The sequence below is a fragment of the Desmodus rotundus genome, chromosome 6, assembly GCF_022682495.2.
Source record: "Desmodus rotundus isolate HL8 chromosome 6, HLdesRot8A.1, whole genome shotgun sequence".
Lineage (NCBI taxonomy): Eukaryota > Metazoa > Chordata > Mammalia > Chiroptera > Phyllostomidae > Desmodus > Desmodus rotundus.
Genome location: NC_071392.1, coordinates 3,559,909 through 3,583,268, shown reverse-complemented (window position 1 = coordinate 3,583,268; position 23,360 = coordinate 3,559,909). Strand labels below are relative to the sequence as shown.

The 23,360-nt window shown below is 51.9% G+C and overlaps 1 protein-coding gene across 2 annotated transcripts in view; it reads left to right on the top strand.

Moving 5' to 3' along the window:
• The first annotated feature begins 3,306 nt into the window (after positions 1-3,306).
• VOPP1 (VOPP1 WW domain binding protein) overlaps positions 3,307-23,360 on the top strand; it is a 36,435-nt gene continuing 16,381 nt past the window's right edge. Inside the window, exon 1 of one of the 2 annotated variants that reach the window (XM_053926643.1) lies at positions 3,307-3,470. In XM_053926643.1, coding sequence (XP_053782618.1) covers positions 3,417-3,470 — 54 coding nt within the window. In that variant the 5' untranslated portion in view covers positions 3,307-3,416. Of the gene's footprint in view, positions 3,471-9,961; positions 10,148-23,360 lie in introns of those variants that run through there. The other variant, XM_045197354.3, reaches the window with a different exon arrangement.

The window sequence follows — 23,360 nt, the reverse complement described above, 5'->3', positions numbered from 1 at the left end:
TTGGAGATCTAACAATTGCTGGTTTGATAAAAGAGAGAGCTCTGGTTCAGACCGAATAACAACCCCATCGTCCTACTGGCCACTCTCAAGTTCCTGCTGGGGGTGATCAGTGGGGGACAGACAAGCTCAGCGAGGGCAAGTGACCACACAGGGTGCTATGACCAGAAATCCCTAACCAGGCAGCTCATGGTGGGAGTCGCGTCCTAGGCCTGCAGTTTCCTTGGTAACAGGTGCATCTTTCCCTGAAGTGAGCCCTGTCCATTGTAGAAAGCACCTCGCTCTCTCGTCCCCCTTGGCCAGAGGCCCTCCCAGGGAGGCCTGTGCACGGTGCCCTGGATGTGTGTCTGATGGGCCATTGAGGGTTTGCACGATGGGTCTCACACAGCGTCTCCCCGCTCATGGACGTAAATATATTTCACTCGTGGTCCATATGACCTCTCACTGCACTGGCGCCTTCCCTTGTGGACAGGCCATGGCCACTTCAGCGGCTAACGTCCTGTTAGAGGAGGCGATCAAACCCGGGGGACTTCCCACGAAGTCCACGGTGAGGGGGAAACGCATTTGACTGCTCGGTTGCTTCGACAAGTCCGTGCTGTTTGGCCAGTTTCACGACCTTTGTACGGTGCTTACCCGCCTCGATCCTCAGGTTTAGTCGGACACCCTGACGCTATGAAGATTCAGTGGACAAAGTTTGTAGAAACCCTTCACAGAGCTTGGCCAAAAGCATTGCTGTTGGTTCTCTTAAATTTGAGATCCACCCCCTTTGGGCCCAAAGGCTGTCTCCTTCTGAGATGATTAACTCCAGGACGCCCCACACATCTGGCTCCCGTGTCTTTTGATCCACAGTTGATAACAGGAGACACACTTTAATACTGGAAAGGCCTAACCGCTTCTACCGAAGATCACCGTGCTCTGGCTGGGCAATCTTTTTACAGCGTGCTCTGAGGAGATGACAACCAAAACCCACATTCTACAACCTGGAGATGAGGTTTGCTGGTATAGACAGCTCTGTAAAGACTTCCTCCAGCCTCGCTGGGAGGAGCCTGCCTGGTGCTGCTGATAGCCTCGTGCTGCTCAAGTCCGGGGAGTAGACTTGGACACATGTGTCTCACCTTAACAAGGTACCAAACCCTGACTAGGCCTGCACACAGTCCGTCAAAACCCGAAGCAGGCAGCCTCCGCAGGAGACAGCTTTCCCACCATGACCAGATCGGGCCTGTGCACCTCTTCTTCTCACTGTTAATTCTCACTTGTTTACCTTTGCTAATCTATCGTGAAAGGAAGAAGCTTTTCCGGTTATGGGGTCTGTCCTCCAGAACTCAGATCTGCCCGAGAAAATAACCATCTTTGTTTTACCACCCACAGGTTTGAGCCCCTGGTTTAAGGTGATCGCATGGACTACATTTGTTACGTTGTTTTAATTTTCTTCTGTATTCTTGCTGTTCAGCTCTGTTCACTTTACCCCTTAGCCCGGGACCTGAGCTGCTTCCCGATGCACACGCCTTCCCTCTGACGGGAGAGACGACAGACACCCAGAAGTCCTTCAGGACAGGGAGGGACAAAAGCCTGCTGACATCGGAAGACCCGACTGTTGATCAGGGATGTTTTCAGAGGAAGAGATGGATCGAAAGGGGGGAAGTGGTACAATTTGGGCAGCGACATAACCCATCCAATGGAGCAAGGGCTCTGGGGGACGTTCTTGATCTTCACGTCACTGCCCTACGTTTAAGCCCCACCTCTGTGGTGATGGCAGTCCCTCCTCTTAACTTCCTCCCCCCTCCAGGAGTTCCTCCTCCTCGTCTGGGTCCCATTCAGTGCGTGCACTTATGGCTTGCAAGAGCTCTGGACTGCAATCCTTTCTTTTGCCCCAGTAAACCCTTCGGGTGGCAGGATGCCCAGCAATTCTGTTTTTCCAGTTGACCTCCCACATGTCAGTACCCAGTGAACACACGTCATACTTGCATTTTAATCCATTCATGGGGGAATCCTTAGGATGACAAAGTTGCTTCAAAGGGGAATGCAGGCAACTGACCTGTATGTACAGTAGCCAGTGAAAAGGGCGGTGGGGTGGGGTGGGGGGAGGAAGAAACTCTTGGGATGAAATTGATACATTAGATAGGAAACTGGTTAAGATTCTGCCCCTAGCTGACGTCATTTGCATTTTCATGGGAGGAGATGATTTGCAACTGTATTACACAACACGCTTGCGGCTTAGTTTTCTACAAGTTAACTTTTCCCTTTAAAAGAGTAGCAACCTGCTCTAACTGTCAACAAAGTTACTGGTGTCTAAAGACCCTCGGGGGCTTCTCTGATGGTGCCTTGCCACATGGAGGGCCACAGGCATCTCTTCCGCTTTCCTGCGAAGTTCTGGTTCTAACTGGGGGAGTCATCAGATGAGTCCATGCATTGAAGGATGGGAAGTGTTTGGGACTCGCCTTAGCGGACCTCTATTTTCCTGACCCCCCTCCTTCCAGCTCTGGTCATGGGTAGGTCCCTGGCCTTCGCTCTCCTCTGTCATCCTGGCCCCTGCGGGTCTGCACACTGAACACTATGTAACTTAGCTGTGTGAGTGACTCTCTCTCCCCGTGGACTGCGGGCGTGGTTTCCTCCGTCCTCTGCACGCCGGCCCTGCAGCTCGGCTCTGGTACATCCTACAGGTTCAGTAAATGCTGGCTGAGGAACTGCGTGAAGGAGGTGGGATCTGAGCCACGATGTGAAAGAAAATATGGTGGGTGCAAGGTGGCGGGCTGGAAAGGAGGAACACCACACTCCACAGCGAGGATGGGCTTCAGTGTGGGGCGGGTTTTGGTGCGGCCCAGACCAGGCCAGGCCAGGGCAGGGGGGCCGGCCTAGAAAGTCCTGACCACGAACAGAGGAGGGGTGCAGGGAGCCTTCCGTGGGCGGTCTGCCTCCCGCGTCCTTGGGCTGTCCTTGCCATCACGTGTGGGTGGGATGCAAAGCCCCTCGGTTCGCAGGAGTCAGAGGGTGAAGCAAGAACCGGGAGGCACCGGGTGCAAGAAGGAGCAACGGGTTCAGGGACAGCCACGTCCCTGCAGAACCTCGCGGAGACTTTGCTCCTTTGACAAGAGACTCCCTAGGTCTAGTCAGGGGTGACAGGACGGCCTCCCTCGCCGGATGAGGCCGCTGGCAGCTCCTCTGCCACTCGCTGGACCCGGTGGCCCCTCTCCCGGTCCCGGCCCAGCCGCCGAGCGCCCCGGGCCGCGCTCCAGGTGTCCGCGGGCGCGCGCTCCGCGCGTTCCGGCCGAGGGCGGGGCGCGGGGCGGAGCGCTACGAGGCCCGCCGGGTCCCAGATCCCCGCCCGCCAGCCTCCCGGCCTGTGGCCCAGCGCGGGGAAAGTGCCGCTGCCCGGCGCCTGCGACGCGAGCGCTGGGCGCGCCCGGGGACGACGCGGAGCCATGAGCCGCCTGGCCCTGAGCGCCGCGGCGCTGCTGCTGGCGCTGCTGGTGGAGGTAGGGGCCGGGCCGGGCCGGGGCTGCGCCGCCCGGGGCACCAACCGGAGGAGCCCCGGCAGCGCGAACAATGCGGGGCCGAGCGGGGACGCCCGGGGAGACCCTCTGCGAGAACCCGAGAGGCCGGGCGACTGAGCGCGGTGCCGCCAGGTCCCGCATTTGTCCGGGTGCTGGAACGTGAAGGGACCCTGGTGACAGGCTCCCCTGGCCTCTCCGCCGCGCCCCTGCGTCTTTCCCTCTGTCCTCACCCAACCCCGCCCCAGACCCGAAGGGTGCTCATTTCCCTGGCGTCCAGCGCCTGCCTTGGGAGACCTAGGAGAGACCTTTCCGCGCTACACTCCCCCGACCCCCTCCCCCGAGGGGACCCGGATCCCGGGCAGGGGGCGTGGGGGGGGGTGGTCTTGGGCGCGGCGCAGGCGCACAGAGTCGGGGTGGGTGGGCCGCGGGAGGGTCGCTGTGCGAGCGCGGAGGTGTAGTTGTGAGAAAATGTCACGGGTGCTAGGAAATCGCGGGGCGCGGCGGGTGGGAACATTCCAGCTGGTGCAGACGACGCGCAGGGGCGCGAGCAACGCTCCCGGGAGCAGCTGCTGCTGGAGCCCGGAGGGACCCTGGGGAAGGATGGAGGGTGGAAGCGCCTGGTGACCGCAGCCCTTCTGGGAACCCGGCTGTCCCGGGCGGCAAGTGGCATCCTCTGAAGGGGGTGGGGGCACGCCCTTGCTGAAGCCGGCTCTTTCCCTCGTGAGCGGATGGCACTCCTGGGTGTCCGGTTGGAACTAGGGCTCCTTCCACTCTCTGCTCACCTTCCTTATTTTGAATGAAATTTGCATTAAATTAATGAAGTCAAGGTAAAAGGATAATGAGTAACTTACGTCTCTTTCTGCCCTTCGTATTTCAGAGGGTTGTAAAACTCTCTAATAGTTGGGTGTTTGTGCTGGAAACCACTATTTGGTTTTCTGAACTTATTAAGAGATAACTGTTACAAGATGTTGGGAGGGCAAGTCTCTGCTCCCCTGAAAGGGAAATTGCTGGAAAAGTTTCTTGCCCCAGGCTGTGCCCTAGCAAAGACTTTGTGTTTGTGTTCTTGATAACGGCCCGGGGCTTGGTATTGTAAGGTCTTTGTGGAGTGCCTCCTCACTTGCATTCTTTACGTTTGTTCAGACATTTATTCATCTATTTATTTATCCATCCTCACCGGAGGACAGGCTCAGTGCTTTTTAGAGAGAGGAGAAGAGAGGGAGAGAAACATTATCGGTTGACTCTTGAAGGCACCCTGATTGGGGATGGAACCACAGCCCAGGCATGTGCCCTTCCTGGTAATTGAACCTGCAACCTTTTGGTTTACGGGACAAACACTCCAACCAACTGAGCCCCACCGGTCAGGGCTGTTCAGAATTTTAAAACCTTAGGAGTAACTTCCTCTCCACAAGTCACTGGACAGAACGGAGAAATGAATCGGAAACCAGCATTTGTCACAAAAGACATGCATCGGACTCCACCCATGCAATGTCCACCCCCACCCCTTTTAAAAATTGCGCTGGATGAAAATATCCAGCATCCGTTTGGTTTTGCTCCTGCCGGTCGTCAACGTGTGCGGGGCCGAGCCTGGGGTGTGTAGCCGAGGCTGCGCCTCAGGGACTCAGTTCTTTTCAAAATAGCTGTTTGGTCGCACAGCAATCTCTCGTCTCCACAGAGAGTTCACATTGCGTCTGAAAGGTTGACAGAGCTTGAAAGCAGGACCATCGCAACGCTAGCCCTAAGTGACTAAGCCAACGCTTTTGCCAAGTCGATCGAACAGCTCGCTGATCGGCACCATTTGTTTTCAATGGGCTGGCAGGGGATAGCCCGCTTTTCCACGATGATTACCCTGAGGTGTCTCTGAGGAGTTCAGGAGATTTCTTTATAATTCATCACGTGGAATTTTATACCTGAGATCTAGATCTAAACATCTCAGGCTGCGTTCCCGTTACACGGGTCGCTCTGCTTTTCATCTCAAAGATGCTGTTATCAGAACACCTTTGGTGCTTTGGAAATCCGGAATCACACACACAGAGGAGCCGCTACAGCTGCTCAGTGTGCAGGGGCGCAGAGAGCTCTCTTGCATCGGAGGGCGTAAAACAGGAGATATTTGATGGCTTCCGACAGCCAGCTGCAACCTGGGATATTTGTCTTTGTCTCTTTGTTCTGCCTGAGCTGGTTTCATTGTAGTTGCTCGTTGCTCATAAACCACCTGGAATGAGGGGGCCCTGGGGACAGTGGTTATTTCACCCTGGCCCTCTAGCACCCGGGGTCACAAGAGAGGGGACCTAAAGGCTGTTTGGGGAAGGGCTGTCCTCCCCGGCTTCATGCCTTTGTAGAAATTCACATACCTGTGACACATTGGGTGGTTTTTTTTTTTTTTTTTTTTTAACCTAGCAAACACCATTAGAGCGCTTCTTCTCTGTCAGGCATTGTTCTGAACATTTAACAAATGTCACCTCATTAATCCTCTTGGCAGTTCCACTTCTCCCCATTTTTATTGCAAATGGGGAGCTGTGAGAGAACTTGTCCAGCAGGTCTGTGTCGGGGCTGGGATGTGAGCCCAGGCTGCGTGCTCGCCTCGCTTGCGGAGATGCGGCCTCTCCCACTGCAGGCACGGTGCGGGCCTGGACACAGTTCGGCACACGGTACTTCTGGAGGCTGGCGGTGGCCCTGGGTGCTATTCATCCCTCCCACAGGGGAACCAGCCACCCCGCCTTTAGCAGCTCAGTCACACCTCCTTAGAGGGACCATAGAACTGAGCTTCCAGTATGACACTTCGGAGTGTAAATGGGAGCTGTGGATCATTCTGCCTGCAGACATCTACAAGCCCTGAGCTCGTCCCGAAGCCGGGACAGGGCCTGGAGCTGACATGGCCGCTAACACTGCCCTCCCTCCCTGAGGATGCTGCTTGGAGCTCATTACTGAGGTGCCCTTTCCCCTGTGTGAACTCTGGCTGCCTGGGACTGGCAGGCGGAGCCTGTGAGGGCTCTTCGTTCCCCCTCCTCTCCCCCAGTCACTCTGTGCCAGCAGCATGGGCCCCAAGCCCGGGCCTTAGAAAGGGGCACCCCAAAGCTCCTGCTCCTCTGGGTCATAAAGTTCTAGGGTTCTGTCCTGCCCGCCAACCTTCAAGGTCCTGGGCCGGAGGCCCCGCAGTGCAGGCGGAGTAACTCCCTGCGCCTTCGCTGGGCTGTGGCAGCTCCTCAGAATCAGGGAAAAGAGCTTTCAGACCTGCCGGTGCTTTAGCTGAACTCGGGGAGTAGCAGGCCTGGGGCGTAGGCGCCTCCCGTGGGCTTTGAGGTATTGTCACTGCAGCCTCCTTCTAGAGGTAGGTTGTGGATGCTTTTGTAATAGAGTTAGGGTTTTTTTTTTTTTTTAATTTAAGATTTGTGCATTTATTTAAAACAAAAATTTTTTTCTTCTGTTGATTCCAGAGAGAGGGAAGGGAGGGACGACGGGAGGGAGAGAAACATTGATCGGTTGCCTCCCTCATGCCCCCGACCCGGGACTGAACCCACAACCTAGACGTGTGCCCTGACTGGGAATTGAACCGGCGACCCCTTGCCCTGAAGAATGGCACTCCGCCAACTGAGTCACACCGGTCAGGGCTGTTCTAAGGGCTCTTTTCTTACTGAAGTGAGCCCAGAAATGTGTGCGGTACTATTTAGTGTACAATCCCGCAGTGCAGGGGCTGGGGTTGGCTGCACCCATTCACAGGGGGGATGAAGTCTGCGCGGTTACTTTATTTTATGCAAGGACTGGACTGGCGTGGGGATCTTCTTGCTTCTCCCTGGAGCATGGAACCTTTAAGCAAGGCCGCGGTGTGTTTCAAACTTGTTCTGGGGAAAGAACAGCCCTTCTCGGGCTAGAAAAAGGGGTGGTCTTCTCTTAGAGAGGGGTGGAAAGTGAACATTATCTTTTAAAACTGGAGGAAGTAGGAGGATTACCAAGTACTTTTATCAAGCCCTGGGTATGTTGACACCCCGGAGTCTCAAAAGCAGAACCAAGTCATGTTCCAGAGGGCATTCTTTTTGTCTCCTGCCAAAAGATTCTCCTGCCCTGGGGTCCCAGTGACTGTGGCAGCCCCCCCGCCCCCCACACGCATGCCAGTTTTCTGAAATAAAGCTTCTCAACCCTCCCAACCTTTCGATGTCTCTGGGCCACACCGGAAGAGGAAGAGTTGTCTTGAGCCACACATTAAATACACTGCGACATGTAATCACAAAAAAACCTCATCGTGTTTTCAGTAACTTTATGATTTTGTGTTGGGCCGCATTCACAGCCATTCTGAGCTGCGTGCGGCCTGCAGGCCGGGGGTTGGGCAGCCCGGCTTGAGAGCTTTTAGAATCTGGCCAACATGCAACTTGAATGGAAAAGAAGAGTGTGGGGAGTTTATCCCTGGAAACTTGGGGGAGGCTGGGTGTCTGCTGATGGGAGGTGACAGTGACGAATGAGCAGGGCAGCGGGACTCTGCTCTGAAGGGGGAAAACCTGGCTCCAGGTGTGTGTGCCAGGCGGGCAGTGGCCTGGGGCCCAGCCTTGCCGCTTTAACGGCTCTGCTTTCTTTGGGCTTAAGTGCCTCTGGAAGTACACGGGTCAGGCTAGCGGCCACTCGACTTAGCCAGCTGTGGATGACAAGAAACTTTCCTGGTTATCTTTCCTCAGTGAGGCCGCTCAAATGTCACCCTCTCCATGAGAGCCAATCTTGACCACCCTGTATAAAGCCTCAGCCCTGGCTGTGCGGCTCAGGGGATTGAGCGCTAGCCTGTAAACTGAAAGGTTGTCGGTTCAATTCCCGGTCAGGGCACATGCCTGGGTTGTGGGCCAGGGCCCCAATTGGGGGTGTGCGAGAGGCAACCAATCGGTGTTTCTCTTGCACATCAATGTTCTTCTCTCTCCCTTCCCCTCTGTTTAAAAAAATAAATAAATAAAAATCTTTAAAATCCCAGCCCAGTTCCCCTCCCAGCCCCCTTGCCCTGCCCAGTAGTTCGCTTCCTGCTCCCTCTGGTACCATTACAGTATGAAGGGATTTACTCTCCACCATCTAAGTATCATGGGGGCAAATAGTTTGCTCTCTTCCATTCGCTGGAATGCCCCCGGCCCCTGGCCCCGTGCTTGAGATCCAGTGGTTCCACGTTTAATTTGTTCCAGGAAGATTGACGATTGTAATTACATGTCCAGCTTCGTCACGTTTACTGTAGCGACCACATGGAAGCCCAGACCGAGAGCTCCACCCTGGCTTTGACCGGAACGCCGCAAAGCCTGGGGCGGGCTGCCTGTCCTCCCTGGAGTGTGTGAGCCAGCATTCGCCGGCCATTCGTAGTCAGCAGTGTCCTGGAAGTCCTGAGCCTTGTCTCCAGAGGGTTCTGTCCCCTGTCTGGGCCAGTGCAGTGGAGTGACTCGGGCCCTGGGAGGTCTCTCGGGAGGGCAGGGCTCCCCCAGCCGCCTTTCCTCTCTCTCTCTCCTGGGCGTGGAGACCCTATGCAGAGGTGTGCAGATTGGACCCCGCCTTCGCAGGGAGGTGGGGTTCACGGCCTGGGCCTCCCTGAGTTTCTGGAGGTGGTATAATGTGGAGGGAAACGGGCAACTTTGGAGCCAGACAGGCCCACGTTTTCAGCTGACTCCCGCATTCTCTTATTGGCCACGTCGCCGGGCTTCCCGGAGGTCATGGGTCACGCTGGGGCTGTCACGCCTGCCTGGCAGGAGACACGCGCTCTGAGAGCCTGTATGAGTTCGGAGGTTTGTCAAATAGCAAGTGTCTCTGTGCGGCGGCTGCCGGCCTTGACACGTGTGGTTGGCATCTGCCGGGACAGGCGTTGAGGACGGGAACCCATTTCTGGAGGCAGAGCGAAGAGAGCAGCCTTTGGAGGCAATTCCGCCTCCGTGGGATGAGAGGCACCTTTGTGCGGAGCTTTTGAAATCAGCCGACTTGTGTCTGCTCTCTCGCTGCGGGTTCTAAATCCACAAGGTGCTTGTATTTTTCCGTGTCGTTAGTCCTTTAGGGCAGAGGTCCCAAACCCCCGGGTTTCGGACTGGTACCGGGCCACCAGCAAAGCTCTCCTGAGCTCCGCCTCCTGTCTCCGTGGAAAAACTCGTCCCTGGTGCCCAAAAGGTTGGGGACCGCTGCTGTAGTGGGCTGCCTTCCCACGGGATTGGGGCCCAGCCAGCAGGGGGTGCAGACCTTGACTGGGATGGGTTCCTGGGCCTCCCTTTCCTCCCCTTTGTCTGCTCCCTAACCAGCCTCCCAACTCGGTCCCTACCCTACCCCTCCCTTTGTCAACTCAACACCCATTTTGTATTTGCTCAGCAGCGGTTTTCTCCTCCGAAGGGCTTCTGTTCACCCCCCTGCTGTGTGAAAGGGGAAGCCAGGCCCCCTCCCTCTGGCTCGTTGACTCCTTCCTGCTCAGCGTGTCCTCAGGAGAAAGGAGTCAGGCCTGCCTTCCTCCGTTTTTGTGTGTGTATTGTTCTGGGGGTGGAAATTGGCCTCTGAGATGTGCTTTGAGGGGCACTCAGAACCTGATTTGGCCCGAGCGCATGTTGTTCTGGAACTTTTCACGGGTCTACAGGGTTCCAGTGTCGCAGATTCTAACCTTCCGGGGCACGGCTTGGATCCAAGTGAAACCTCCGCGGAATCTTAAAGTGACCAAACAGGAAGCTGGACAGGTAGGTTTAGTTCCTGCAGCCTCCCGCTGGTGGGGACCCACGCAGGCTGGATGCTAGATTGGAAAGACTCTGGGAAGAACGTGGCCTGACCGACCAGTGAGGGTGCCGGCGTGAGCCTCGGGGCATGGTGCTTCACGTCAGTAATTCGCCAACCAAACCAAGCGCTCAGTTTCCCTGCTAGAATTGCCCTTTGCGTTCTGTCACTCTGTACCCGCTCGGGGAATGGCCCCTCTCCCTGCGGTTCCCGTCTCATTCCAGATGCAGCCTTCTCCCGGAAGCCTGACCTGGTCCCTCCAGCCAACGTAATCTCTGACTTTGAAACGTCAGAGTTAACATGTTGCATTCTCACTGGGGAATAATAACTGGAAAGTGGAGATATTCCCAAAGAAACAGGTGTGGTGCTCATAATGCACCGTTCAGAACCTCCAGCAAGTCCCCAAAGCTGCCTGTAAACTCTGCTCAGGGTGGAGTCAGACACATCCTAGAACAGCTGTTATTAATGCACGGACACATATGGACTTGATATCCTCCTTGAAGTTTTCACCCTCTCATTTGCATATTGGAACTAACCAATCCCTACGGGCCTAGCCAGAATCCCTCATTTGCATGAGAGAATTACACCTGTGGTTTTGCCTTTATGAACCAGCCGTTCTTTGTTCTCCCTGGAGTGCAGCTGGGTTGCTGCCTGCATCTGCATCTCCCAGGGTGCATTTCCTTTTGCTCAAATATTGAATGAATGATTTTTATTCTGATTTATCATGTAAAGTTAATTTTGACTGAAAGATGTTTCACAAAAAAGCTGGGTGTCTAGCTTTTCCTGTAACATTTCCTTATCTGAAAGCTACTGTGAGCCAAAAAACCCACATCTGTGGGTGGCTGGTCGGAGCAGCCCATTCTTGGCTGGGTCTCCAGGAAGGGCTTGAATGATTGGCACACTTGCTTCTGTGTATTCGGAGATCAGCAGGAAATCTCCTCCTGCTGTTTCTGAGATTGACCAGATTCTGGAACTCCCAAGAAACTGGCATGTTTTACTGGTATACAGAGACTTAAGTTTAAATGATAGATCCCTATTCTTAAACGTCAGACAAGAACAGGACTTCACTATAAAATTTACCAAAATGTCCTGCCAACCCTCAGTGTTTATGGGGCATTATAGTTAAAAAAGAGTCAGGGAGGTCACCTGGCTGCCGCCCCTCAAACTCCTCCCACCTGGTGGCCAGGAAGTCACCTGGGGAACTCCTGGGGGTCTCTGTGTTTTTCTCCCCAGCCTCAGAGATGGGACAGGGTATGACCCGGGTGTTAGTGGCCTTAGATGAGGGCTTTGGAATACTTTCGAGCCCACCGCTACTTCCTAGAGCCTCGTGCATCCTCACAGCCGTCGCCAGGCTGCTGACTTCCAGCTCGGTGGGTCACGGGGTGCCTGGCCTTCTGCAGGGTTGGCAGTTGATTGGCAGTCGGCACCATGTGGGTCACAGAGCCCTGCTCCTTTCTCACGCAGCTCACCATGCTGAGCCCTCTCTGCCTTTGCTGGTTCATTCATCTGCACACCAGAGGCTGCCCAGAGCCCCAGGTGCCGGAGGCATGCTGGCAAGGCTGCTGACGGTGGCTCTCAGGTATCTGTGGCTTCTGTCAGCCTCAGGAAGGAGGCCATAGTCCTGCAGGCCCGAGCGACCCGCACCCCCAGCTCCACAGCGGCCTCGTCTCCACCATCCATGTCTGCTCTCAGCGGCCTTACTTCGGGTTTTCGTTGTCGCTTTGTTCTGGGCACACTATGTTTGTGATCCGCTTTGCACTGTGGAATAACTTTAGATTTATAGAAAAGTTGCTGAGCTAAGACAGAGTTCCTGTATACCTCTTATTCACTTTATACTAATTTAATGTCTTATATGGCCATGGGACATTTGCTAAAAAAGAAACCTACATTGATGTAGGACTAGTAATTAGTCCTTGGGCTTTATTTGAATTTCACCAGTTTTCCTACTACTGTCTTTTTCTGTTCCAGGATCCAACCCTGGATACCGTATTGAACTCATGCTCACAGTACTTGTTTTGTGAGAACTTCCTGCTTCCTGTCACATGGCACGGCCTTTTGTCTTTAAGCGGTCTCTTTGCGCAATCACTGGCAACTTTGTGAATTCCCTTTGTGAATACCAGAAAGGATTCTGTATGCCTTTGTGGGCTAATTTTTAAACACAGAGCCTTAACTCCCCTCCCCTCTCTGCCCCACACCTTTCCCAATGACAGATCTGTCTGCTTAGAAAGCAGGCGACCTAAAACAGATGCAGGTGGGGGGCTTCTCGGGAGCCTAGAAACCGAGTCAGAACAGGTGGCCTTCAGGCCCAGCTTCTCCTCATCCCTGAGCTCTGTCGCAGGCGTAACTCGTGTGCTGGGTTTCCAACTAAAGTCACGTCTTTTATTTTCCTAGTCACGCCAGGGTGTGAATGTACCTACATTTATCTCTGGGGTGAATTTGGTTACGCACAGTGGGCTGGGAAGGCGGAGCAGGAGAGAATAAATTCTCCCTCCCCGGCCAGGGCACCCACCTTTGGTTGTGCCCAAGCCTAACACCTGTTGGCTGTGTGCTGCTTTGTGCTGGTGGGGGACACTGGGGGGGCCGCCCAGGACAGGCATGTGAGTTCTGGCGGGTGACAAAGGACAGAATCAAAATGACATTGGTGTCCTGAGAGGTCCCGGGGTCTGAACAGGCCCCATCCCTGACACACGGTCATTTCTCTTCTGCTTGGTGGTGAGCCGAGGGAGAGAGCAGACTCTTCAGCACACAGCTCCAGGCCAGTTGAGTTCAAGGACAAAGTGGGAGTTCATTTATTTTATGAGCTGAATGGAAATCTGTTGCCTCGCCAGGGAATTTTGCCAACATTTATATGGTTATTTCTGTGAGAAATGGGCCCTAGATTCTAAATCAGTAATTTAGATACAGACTTTGGAAATAGGATCTATTTTTAAGTCGGGATGTATCTGTGTTAATTCATTAGTGTTCTTTTCGGTAGTGACTCCATCACATAGGAGGCTGTGTGTGCCCAATTTTATGTAATGTACATAAAACATTTATCCCTTGTTGACCCCGGGAAGAAGATTCCTACCAGAAAGGACTCCGTGTGGATAAGTGGGCTCAAGTTCAAAACCAGAGTCTGGCAGCCATGGCTGGCAGAGGTCTCTCACGCGCCCTGCATTTCAGGTGGCCAAGCCTCCTGCACTGTTCTCCTGCTGTCCCAGGCAACCATGGTAAGAGGGCTCCTGGGATCAAAATTCAACCAATAGGACCAAGACTTTCCCCCCCCAACTGGAGCTGTGCAGCTTTATCCTCCTGTGCATCTTCATGACTAATCAGAGCTGCTTTTTTCTGGCCAATCAGGATGGTACTTTTTGTATCAACCATATTGTGAGGTCCTCATTTGCATAGAAATGGGCCAATCAGGGAATGGGGGTGGGAACTCTTTTCTGTAGAAGCCAGGTTCACCTCTGCCTCTGTGAGCGCACTTGTGGAAGACTGCGTTTCCTTAGTGGGAGCTGCATCACGGCTGTAGCGTGATCTGCAACGTGTGAGCGGAGTTGCAACACCTGGGCCTCCTCGCAGGGGGTGCCTCACAGCCGAGCTGTTTCACCATCGGGCTGTTTTCACTGCATCAAGCCTCTCCCCTCACAGCACCCCCACACTGGGGCTTCTGTTGGTGTTGGATAGATGGCAGCGGCCTTCAGTTGACACCTGTTGTTCTGTCTAGTTGCTCGTACAGTTGGTTTAGCAGCCGTTTATTGAGTCCACCTGCAGCCACTGTTGTCCCAGGACCATGGCTGGAAGGCGGAATGCCTGGGACCTCTGCCCTCCAGACCTCACCCTCTGTTAGGGAAGAACTTGAACTTCATCCAAGGCAGGGCCGGTGCGGGCTGTGGCTCTTGCTCCCGGAATACCTGACTATCCAGGTGTGAATTACTCAGGGCCGGTGTTTCTCTTCCTTTTGGCCTCACATGTGGCCACTTCACAGATCACTAGTTTGCTTGAAGGACAGGAGGGGGCGGGGGGTTGGGGGGAGCAGTTGGGGGTGGGGAGAGGAAGAGGGAGAAATTGAATTCAGTTGTTGGAAGCTTTGTTGTAAAGGAGTGAATACTGAGTGAAAGGGCCTTCTTAAACTATCTGAGGATTTCATCGATGCTGACCTTGCTGCCTATTTGTCAGATGATGGATAGTGCATTTGATGGTTTTAATCGTTTGAACAGAATGAATGCATGTATGTGGTTTAAGGAAGTGTACAGTGGAACAGGAGGGGCTCTCCCACCACACCACCTCCCACCCTCAGATTCTCTCTGCGAGGGAGCTACTGGTTTCTTTTGCAGTCTCTGAATTTTAAAAAAATTTATATGCCCAGATACTTTGTTAAAAGTACACAGATGGGATCATATATACACAATGTTCTACATCTCTTTTCTCCTTTAATTTGTAAGAGATACTTCTTGGAGGTGTTTCTGTAGCGGGTTTCCCTGTAGAATTCCGGTGTTCTTTTGTATGAATGATTGTGACTCATTAATCAGCTCTCTTTCCATGGACATTTAGTTCCTTTCTAACTTTTTTGCTGTTAAACGCGATGCCCTGTGAAACTCTTGGGCAAGTGTCTGTCTTATGCTTTTCTGCAAGTTTCCATTGGCAGATTGTTGTGTTTGTCATTAAGCCAGGAACGGTCACCGTTTTACCGCGATCCTCAGCTGGGCTGCGGATTCGTGAGGCCTGGGATTGTGTGTGACTCATTCTGGGTGGCTTGGGTGCAGCCTGGTAAGAAAGGCTCATGTTCCAATTTTGAGGAGATTTTTGAGCATTATGTTAGGAAAAGTCCCAAACCTATTGTTCCTTTCTGGGTGTTGAGCTTGTTCTTTGCACCTGTGTATTACTTTGGACGCTAGACAGGTCTGCCTGTGCTCGGAGGCAGCCTGAGGGCTTAGCTCAGGCAGAGATGACGGTTCCAAGTGGGAGAGTGGTAACTGGCTGTCCTCAGCAGCTTGCGAAAGAGATGGCGTTTGTCGAGAGTGCCTGTACTTTCTGGTTTGTAGTAATAGACTCGGCAACATTTCACGTTCTAGAAACACTTTTACAGCAAGATGGGCTGGGAGACATGGATTAGCAGGCGAAGTTCTCTAGCACATCAGCTGGTGAAGAGCAGTGTCTCTCAGCCCAGGGTTTGGTGGGGGCGGGCAGCGAGGAGGGTGGGGAGGTAGGCTGTTGGGACTGAGCTAGGCTGGAGTTGGACCCCTGGGTCTGGCTGTGTGAGCGCCCCTGCTTGGGGCTGCTCTTTCCCCAGGGGGGCGCTCTCTGCCTCCTCCTTGGCCCGTGGAGAGGAGCTACGGATGAAATGAAGGATGTGGGGAAAATGAAGGTGCGCACCCAGGGCCTGATTTGTCCTGGCCTCAGCCCGGTGCCTGGTGGAGCGTCGGCGCTCAGGGCTCACCACCTGGGTTTGGGGAGAATGCACTTTCCTGGGTGGTCTGAGAGCAGGGTTTGGTGTAGGTGAAGTGGGAGGAGGTGGGGGCTGCTGGAAGGTGGTTGTTTCTAAAGGGCCTGGGAAAGGGGGGCAGTGCTGTTTTTTTGTGCCTTTACACACATTTCTTCTAAAATATAACTCCAGTGGGGAGGCCATGGGCAACCTGTGATCAGAAACCCTCATCTGTCTTTTGGCATTTTGCTCCCGAAGCTGCCGTCCTTACTAATCTCTCTAGGTCTTTCTGTCCACAAAAGGTACAAAGTTGGTATTTTCTCCTGAGTCTGGAGGTGAAGTTTGGATCTGCTGGCAAAGGTTAAGGCCCAACTGGAAAGGAGTCTCTATTTTTCTAAATTTAAAATGTTTACTGATATTAGACAGAGAGGAAGAGAGAGGGAGAGAAACACTGATGCCAGAGAGATACATTGATTGGTGGCCTCCCATTCACCCCCTGACCTGGGATTGAGCCCACAACCTAGGCACATGCCCTGACTGGGAATCGAACCCATACCTTTTTGTGTACAGGATGATGCTCAACCCACTGGGCCACCCGGCCAGGGGCAGGAGTGGTCTTTTGAAGGATAGGCCTGTTATCCATTTGTGGGTACTGTGTGAGGAGACTGGAAACAGCCAGCTGACCTGTCCCTATTCTCCTCACTTCCTGCAATAGCATCCCAGCAGGGTGCCAGAATCACAGACCAGGTGATTACAGAACCGAGCAGGTGACGTCCGTCAGATGTGGCTCCCGCACTCTGTGCAGTGACATTGAAAGCCGATGTCCCTGGATCCAGGCTTCTGGGAGCGCGTCTGAAGGTTTGGTCCATGTTCAATGTTTTTGTTGGACTTGGGCCCATCTCAGTACAATAGCAGGTGGATCGTCCACGTCGGCGCCAGCGCAGAACAGCAGCTCTGCCGTCCCCATCTGCTACCCCTGCGCTCAGACCCGGCTGATGAAGTGCCGTCGGCCTTTGAATGATTTGTCCCATTAACCTTTCTGGCTGCATCCCATGCCTTCCTTTGGGGGTGTTGTGCCCTAAAGCTACACCTCTGAGTATTTTCAGCGGCTGAGACCTCTCCTCTGAGAGGGAAAGAGGCTGGTGCCTGGTGCCAGAGGCTGGGCTCAGGCCCCTCTGAAGCGTGGTTGCTCCTGACGGGTTGGCCTTCCGAGCAGAGGTAACAGTCTTCTGGGCAAACCTGCTAGGTGCCCTGGCCCCTTACTTTGTTCAAGGAGAACCCATAAATGACAGTGCTAAGAGGAGAGGGATGCTCCAAGGCATGGTTTCTAATGACCCATAAAAGGTTATTTTGGGAGAGTGGGTGAGGGCTCTTTCCTGTGGTTCTCACCGTGTTCTTCTGCACTTTCCACGATGTTAAACTTTTTACACCTACAGTTTCAATTGCTGATTGTGAATTTGTTTCAGTATTCCCTTCCTTGTATATTACTTTTCACAAACTTTGCTCACCTGCTACTTTTTACTTAAATCCTAGTTGGGTAATGTTCACTTTTGTGAACCAATTATATTTCCTTAATTTAAATATCTCTTTATATTCACCCTCCATTTCTTTACTGGACTGCAAGTGATCTGCTTTTTAAAGTAAAATTTAATAGAAAGTTTAAAACAAAATGTTATGAGTTCTATACAGACAATTTGGAAACTGATCACCAAAACATACAATGAAAAAAAATCACCTCTATTGTCACCAAAAAGACAATTTATTGTCAGTATTTTGCTGTCTTTCCATATTATTTTCTCTCCACTATGATGGATAATATACTTCCCTAGATACACTATTTCATTGGCTTTATTTTTCTTAGCAAAATGTTCTTTCTCATACTATTTTTTTTAAACAATCTGATTGGATTGTGCCTACTCATATGTATTTTGGATTATTATTATTGTTAACCAAACCCATACTTTGAAAGCGTTGGTTATTTCCAGTTATTATTTCTTCAAAACATTTATTCACAATTGTTACCATGATTTTCTTGGCATAAGTGTGATAGCCCAGTTGCCGTTCTGTGCACTTTAAAGGCGTTCTGATCCACATTGAAACCTCCTCTTCCTGAGAGTTACAGTTACACTCCACACACGTCACGTGCGGCCTGGGTTCTCGTGCCCTCGGCAGCAGCGGGTAGTCGGGTTTTGATAGTTAAAGCCGTACCGTTATAATCTACACGTATTTGATTGCTGATGAATTTTATCTTTTAAAATAGGTTTATTGGCCTTTTGTGTTTCTTTGAAGAATTCTCCCATTTTATCTTGTCCTATTGGGATTTCAGCCTTTTTCTTCGTAACTTATGTAAGCTCTATATTCTTTAAAGAGAGTACCCTTCCTATGTTTCAATACTTTCTTCTATCATTTGCCTTTTAGTTTTAGTTGCTGATTAATTTTCATGTCCTGCAGATGAGGAATTTGACCTCCTTGAATTAGGGACCTTGAGGAGATTTGCTTCTGTACCGTTCTCTTGTTGAAAACTAGAGCAGGTGAAGCAAAGAGACTCCATTAAGAGTAAGTTTCCCAGGGATATGCAGCTGGAACTAACTGTGTCTTGTAGCCGGCAAGGCCCCAGAGTCTTCAGGACGGTAGCAGACACTGCTACAGCCCTGATGATTCATTAGGTGCATTCCTGATGTAGGTTCCCCTGCCAGGCACTGAGGAATCTTTTATTTCTGTTTTTCGAAAGAGTTTCTCTGCTTTCTGCCTTTGATAAGTGATGCTGGTGAGACGCCTCGGACTCTCATTTCTAAGAAACCAAGGTTCCTTGCAGGTGAGGCATTCCTGAAAAACAGGTTGTCCATACTTCCAAGGACTAAATAATTGGCACTTAGGGAATGGACTCAAATGCCAACACAGAACCTGGAAGCATGATCCTTGCTATTATTTGAAATTTGGATACCCTGAGATAATTACCTGTCACTCTCCCGTATATTTTTGCAGGGACTGCAGCAAAACCTAGCCCTGCCCGCTGCCTCTGTCCCTGGTCCTGAGCATCAACTCTGTGAGCATCCAATAGGCTCCCTTTGTTCAGAGTCTGTGAGGAGCATGAACTCCCATTGGGCGGGGAATGGATGCCTGGATGCTGCCAGGGTCCCATGGCTATGTGTCAAGTTCAGCCCTGATGAACTGTGAAAGCAGCACCTGGGTGCAGCAGGGTGTGTCCCCCCTTTGAGAGAAAGCCACTGGGCTGATCTTCCCAGGGTCTGCCTACCACTTACTGGCTCAGGTCAGACTGGCTGATGTTGCCCCCACAGTAAGGAAGATGAGGACCCTCAGGTTCCAGATGTTGGCAGGATTAGCTATGCTGGGGAAGCGTTGATTTGGCAGTTTGCTGTTCGTTTAAAGACCCCGCCTCACCTGCCCCTGAGTAAAAGGAGCAGGGGTGGAATTTAGATAAAACCCATTGTGCTCTGAATCCCTTAGACCCTAGCCCTTAACTCCTGTGGGTCCCAAAGTCACAGGTAACTCAAGTTCTCCCCGGACTTGTGCAGGCTTGTGAGACACTGGCACCCTGGGAGGCAGTGTTGCCCAGCCTCTTGAGAACAGAGATTCTGAGTACGGAACACCTTAGACTTATCTGCGTGGGAATTTCCTGGAATCTCCCTAAGAAGGGCAAACCCATTTCCCCCCTGCAAAAAATGCTTAAAAAGTGAATAAACGAAGGAAAAGCAGTTTCAGGGTTTTTTATGATTACCCCTAAAAGTAGCCCTACTTGCTCTGCAAAGATTACTACATGGTTTCTCCAGAAGTGCCCCTCTACTGAAAAAGAAAATGTGCATTTGTTAGGAGCGGTCGCGTCATCGGCAGCCTGCCACTCCCAGCAGCCTCAGCCACCAGGTGCTGTCCGAGGTTCTGGATGGTGAGCAGCCCCTCAGCAGCACAGAAACGGGTCGAACCATTTTATCTAGCAGTGGTGTCCTGGGCTGTCCTCTGCTGAGTATGACTAGACGTAGAACGATTTACGTCAACAGGAGGATTATATTGGGGATTGGCAAGGATTTGTTCCTTGGGGCTTATTTAGATCTTGGCTACATGTGGGTAACTATATCTAGACGGGCTTAACCACACTGATATACATCCTAGTCATTGAATAGCAGCCCACGGGATTCTTCCCTGAGTCCCTTCGTGGTTCGATTTCTAGATCCCCTCAGGGGAATTGCTCCCAACAGTGGACGTTTTCTCACAGTCTTGCGTATTCTGCTTTGTTAACAGTTTGTACATACATTGGATGTTTCTACTCTTTGTGATTGCTTCAAGAAACAGATGGCTGTGGTTGTTATTGTGCCCATGACACAGGTGGAAGGGATATTACACTATCAGCATTGAGGGGCCACTGGCTGTCCAGCACCTTGGACAGTGCCTGGTGATTAAGAATGCTTGGGAGTAGTAGGCAGCAGCTGGCCTGGCCTCTCCTAACAAATGTTTTCTTTTTCAAGAGATGGACAACTCTTTCTTTTATTTTTATTTTTTATGTATATTTTGCCCTTACCCAAGGGCATTTTTTTCATTGCTTTTGGAGGGAGGGAGGGAGGGAGAGAGAGAAGCATTTATTAGTTGCTTCCTGTACTTGCCCGGACCAGGGCATCTTATGCACCCAGAATGGTGATTGGACCCGCAACCTAGGTGTGTGTCCTGACAGGGAATTGAACTCTCAACCTTTTGGTTATGGGACGGCACTCCCATCGACTGAGCCAGGGCTCACTAGGGGGGCACTTCTTAAGAAACCCTGGTAGTAATCTTTGCAGAGTGGGTAGAGCTACTTTTAGGGGTGGATGAAAACTTGAAATTGATTTTTCTTTGTTTATTCACCATTTAAATGTTTTTTTGGAGATAGGTTTGCTCTTTCTAGGGAGATTTTGGGAAACTACCACACAAATAAACGCAAGGTATCCCATATTTAGAATCTCTGTTTTCGAGAGGCTTGGCAATATTGCTTCTGCTTAGATGATACAGGCTCACAGGAAAACGGGCCTTGGAAATCATTTGTCCCAGAGATAGTGATTCCTCTGATGGGTCGGAGCAAAGTAAACTGAAAACCTTCTGGGAAAGATTCACCATTCTAGATGCCATTAAAAGCATTTGCGATTCACGGGAGGAGGTCAAAATAGCAACACTGGGAGGAGTTTGGATGAAGTGGATTCCAACCCGTATGCATGACTTTGAGGGGTCAGGGCCTTGGGGGGGGAAGTACCTGCCCCGTGCCGGGAACAGCAGGAGAACTGGAATTGGACGGGGAGCTGAAGACCGGACGGAGTTGCTGCAACCTCATGATTGAACTTGAGTGAATGAAGAGTTGCTTCTTATGGCTGAGCAAATAAAAACTGTTTTCGATGTGGAATCCACCCCTGCTGAAAAGACTGTGAAGATGATTGAAATGACAACAAAGGATTTAGCATATTATGTAAATTTAGTTGACAGGGCAGCAGCTGGGTTTGAGATTGATTCCAGTTTTGAAAGAAGTTCTGTTGTGGGTGAAATGCTCTCAAACAGTATCGCATGCTACAGAGAGGAGTCGGTGGGTGTGGCAAACTTCACTGTTGTCTTGTTTAAGAAATTGCCAGTCACCCCAGCCTTCAGCAGCCACCACCCTGATCAGCAGCCACCAACTTTGAGGTGAGACCCTCTGTCAGCAAAAAGATTAGGGCTTGCTGAAGGCTCAGATGGTGGCCAGCATATTTTAGCAATAAAGTTTTTTTTGATCAAGGTTGGGTCCACTATTTTTAAGACATAATGCTATTGCACACTTAATAGACTACACGTAGTGTAAACGTGACTTTTATATGTACTACAAAACCAAAAATTCTCATGACTTGCTTTCCTGTGATACTTGTTACTGTATTTTTTGGCCCATAGGACGCACCTAGGTTTTAGAGGGGGAAAATAGGGAAAAAAATTTTGAAGCAAAAAATGTGGTAAAATATTTAATAACATAAATAACATAATATTTCACCAGTGTAAATGTATGCTACATTCGGACTATAAGACGCATCTCCATTTTCCTCCCAAATTTGTCTGAGGGTCGGGGGGGAGTGCATCTTATAGTCTGAAAAATACGGTATATTGAAGTATTCTGGAACCGAACTCTCCAGGTCTTCGAGGTCTGCCTGTACAGTCATCGTTTTCACACCGTTTCCATCAGGGACGGTCTGCAGAGATGACAGTGGTCCCATCAGATTATAATGGAGCTGAAACCCTCTGTTGCCTAGCGACGTAGCCATGGTAGCGTCGGAACACAAGGCATCCCTGGCCTGTCTGTGGTGATGCTGGAGTAAAGTGACTGCACGGCCAGCCGCGTGAAAGTAGATCACGTGCGATGGTGTGCGGCACATGGTGTTGCTCAGGGTCGTGAGTGACTGTTTTGGTTTGGGTGTTCCCTACCTGTCCACTTTATTGTCATTTTAGAGTGTCCTCTTTCTGCTTATTAAAACAATAACTGTCCGTATGCTGTGTCACCCCAGCAGCAGCCTCTTGCATCTCACGTCTCCTGCATCTCTTGTGCTTGATTTGATCTCGTGTGTTTTATAACTTTAGCGTGGCCTGAGTGCCGAGTGTTTATAAAGTCCACGGCCAGGCGTAGCCAGGCCCCGGCCCCACGCTCACTCACCACTCGCTCCCTGAGTCACCTGGAGCCACGTCCCGTCCCGCAGCCTCCATTGAGGGTGAACGCCCTGTGCAGGTGCACCATTGTTGTCACTTCACCGTACTTTTACTGCTCCTTTTCTCTGTTGAGGTGTATTTAGTTACAGTTGCCCATAGCATTTCACACAGGAATGTGCTGCATGGGTTTGCAGCCCGGGAGCAGGAGGCCACACCACACAGCCCAGGTGAGTAGCAGGCTGGACCGTCCAGGTTCGGTTCCGGTGAGCACACCGTGTGATGTCCGCACGACGACAGAGTCACCTGAGGACACGTGTCTCAGAATGCAGCCCCCGTTAAGTGGGCATCACTGGACTGCCTCTGCAGCTGGCACTGTCCCTTGGGAGTCGTTTCAGGCCGCTTCTGAGATCGCGTTCTCGTTGGCCTCTTAGCACTCTGCTGTGGGGACGCCCTGTCATTTGCCTAGCCAGCCTGCTAGGAGTGGGCGTGGACGTCATTTCCAGGGTCTGCTGTCAGAACTAATGCCCCCCGCTAAGTAACCGTGTGGAACGGGAGTGACAAGTGAAGGCAAATGCTCCCCTGGTCTTCCAGATATCGCCCGCTTTCCTTCCCAGCCACTGGGTGTGCGAGTGCCTGGGGTGTGCTGTGCCTTTATGACCCTGCTGTGGTGCCGGGGCCCATCCCCCGAAAATCACAGGCACACCTGTGCCTGTTTGCACACCCCCCTACCTGGGCGGCCGAGCGTGGAGGAGGTCCAGGCTGGGAGAACCTTCCCCAGAGTCTGTTAACAGGGAGCGGGGAGCAGGTGTTGGATGTCTCCACCTGGCTCCCTGCCACCACCCTATAGTCAGGGGACGTGGAGTGGGGGGCGGCGCTGGAGGGGGGCTGGATGGGTTCCTCAGGGCAATGTGGCTCAGTGTAGGAGAAACAACCCCCCTAGTGACCGAGCAAGACACTCATTCAGAGCCCCAGGTTTTTTCATCCATAAAATGGTGTTCCTGATATTCTCAAACCAAGAAAAATGTCCTCAAAGGCAATATGTTAATGTTATTTTTTTGTTACGTTAAGAGTTAGGAGGTGTGGGGTGGGGGTGTGTGTCTCAAAATGCGTGGCTGCTTCTGATTAGGGAACTC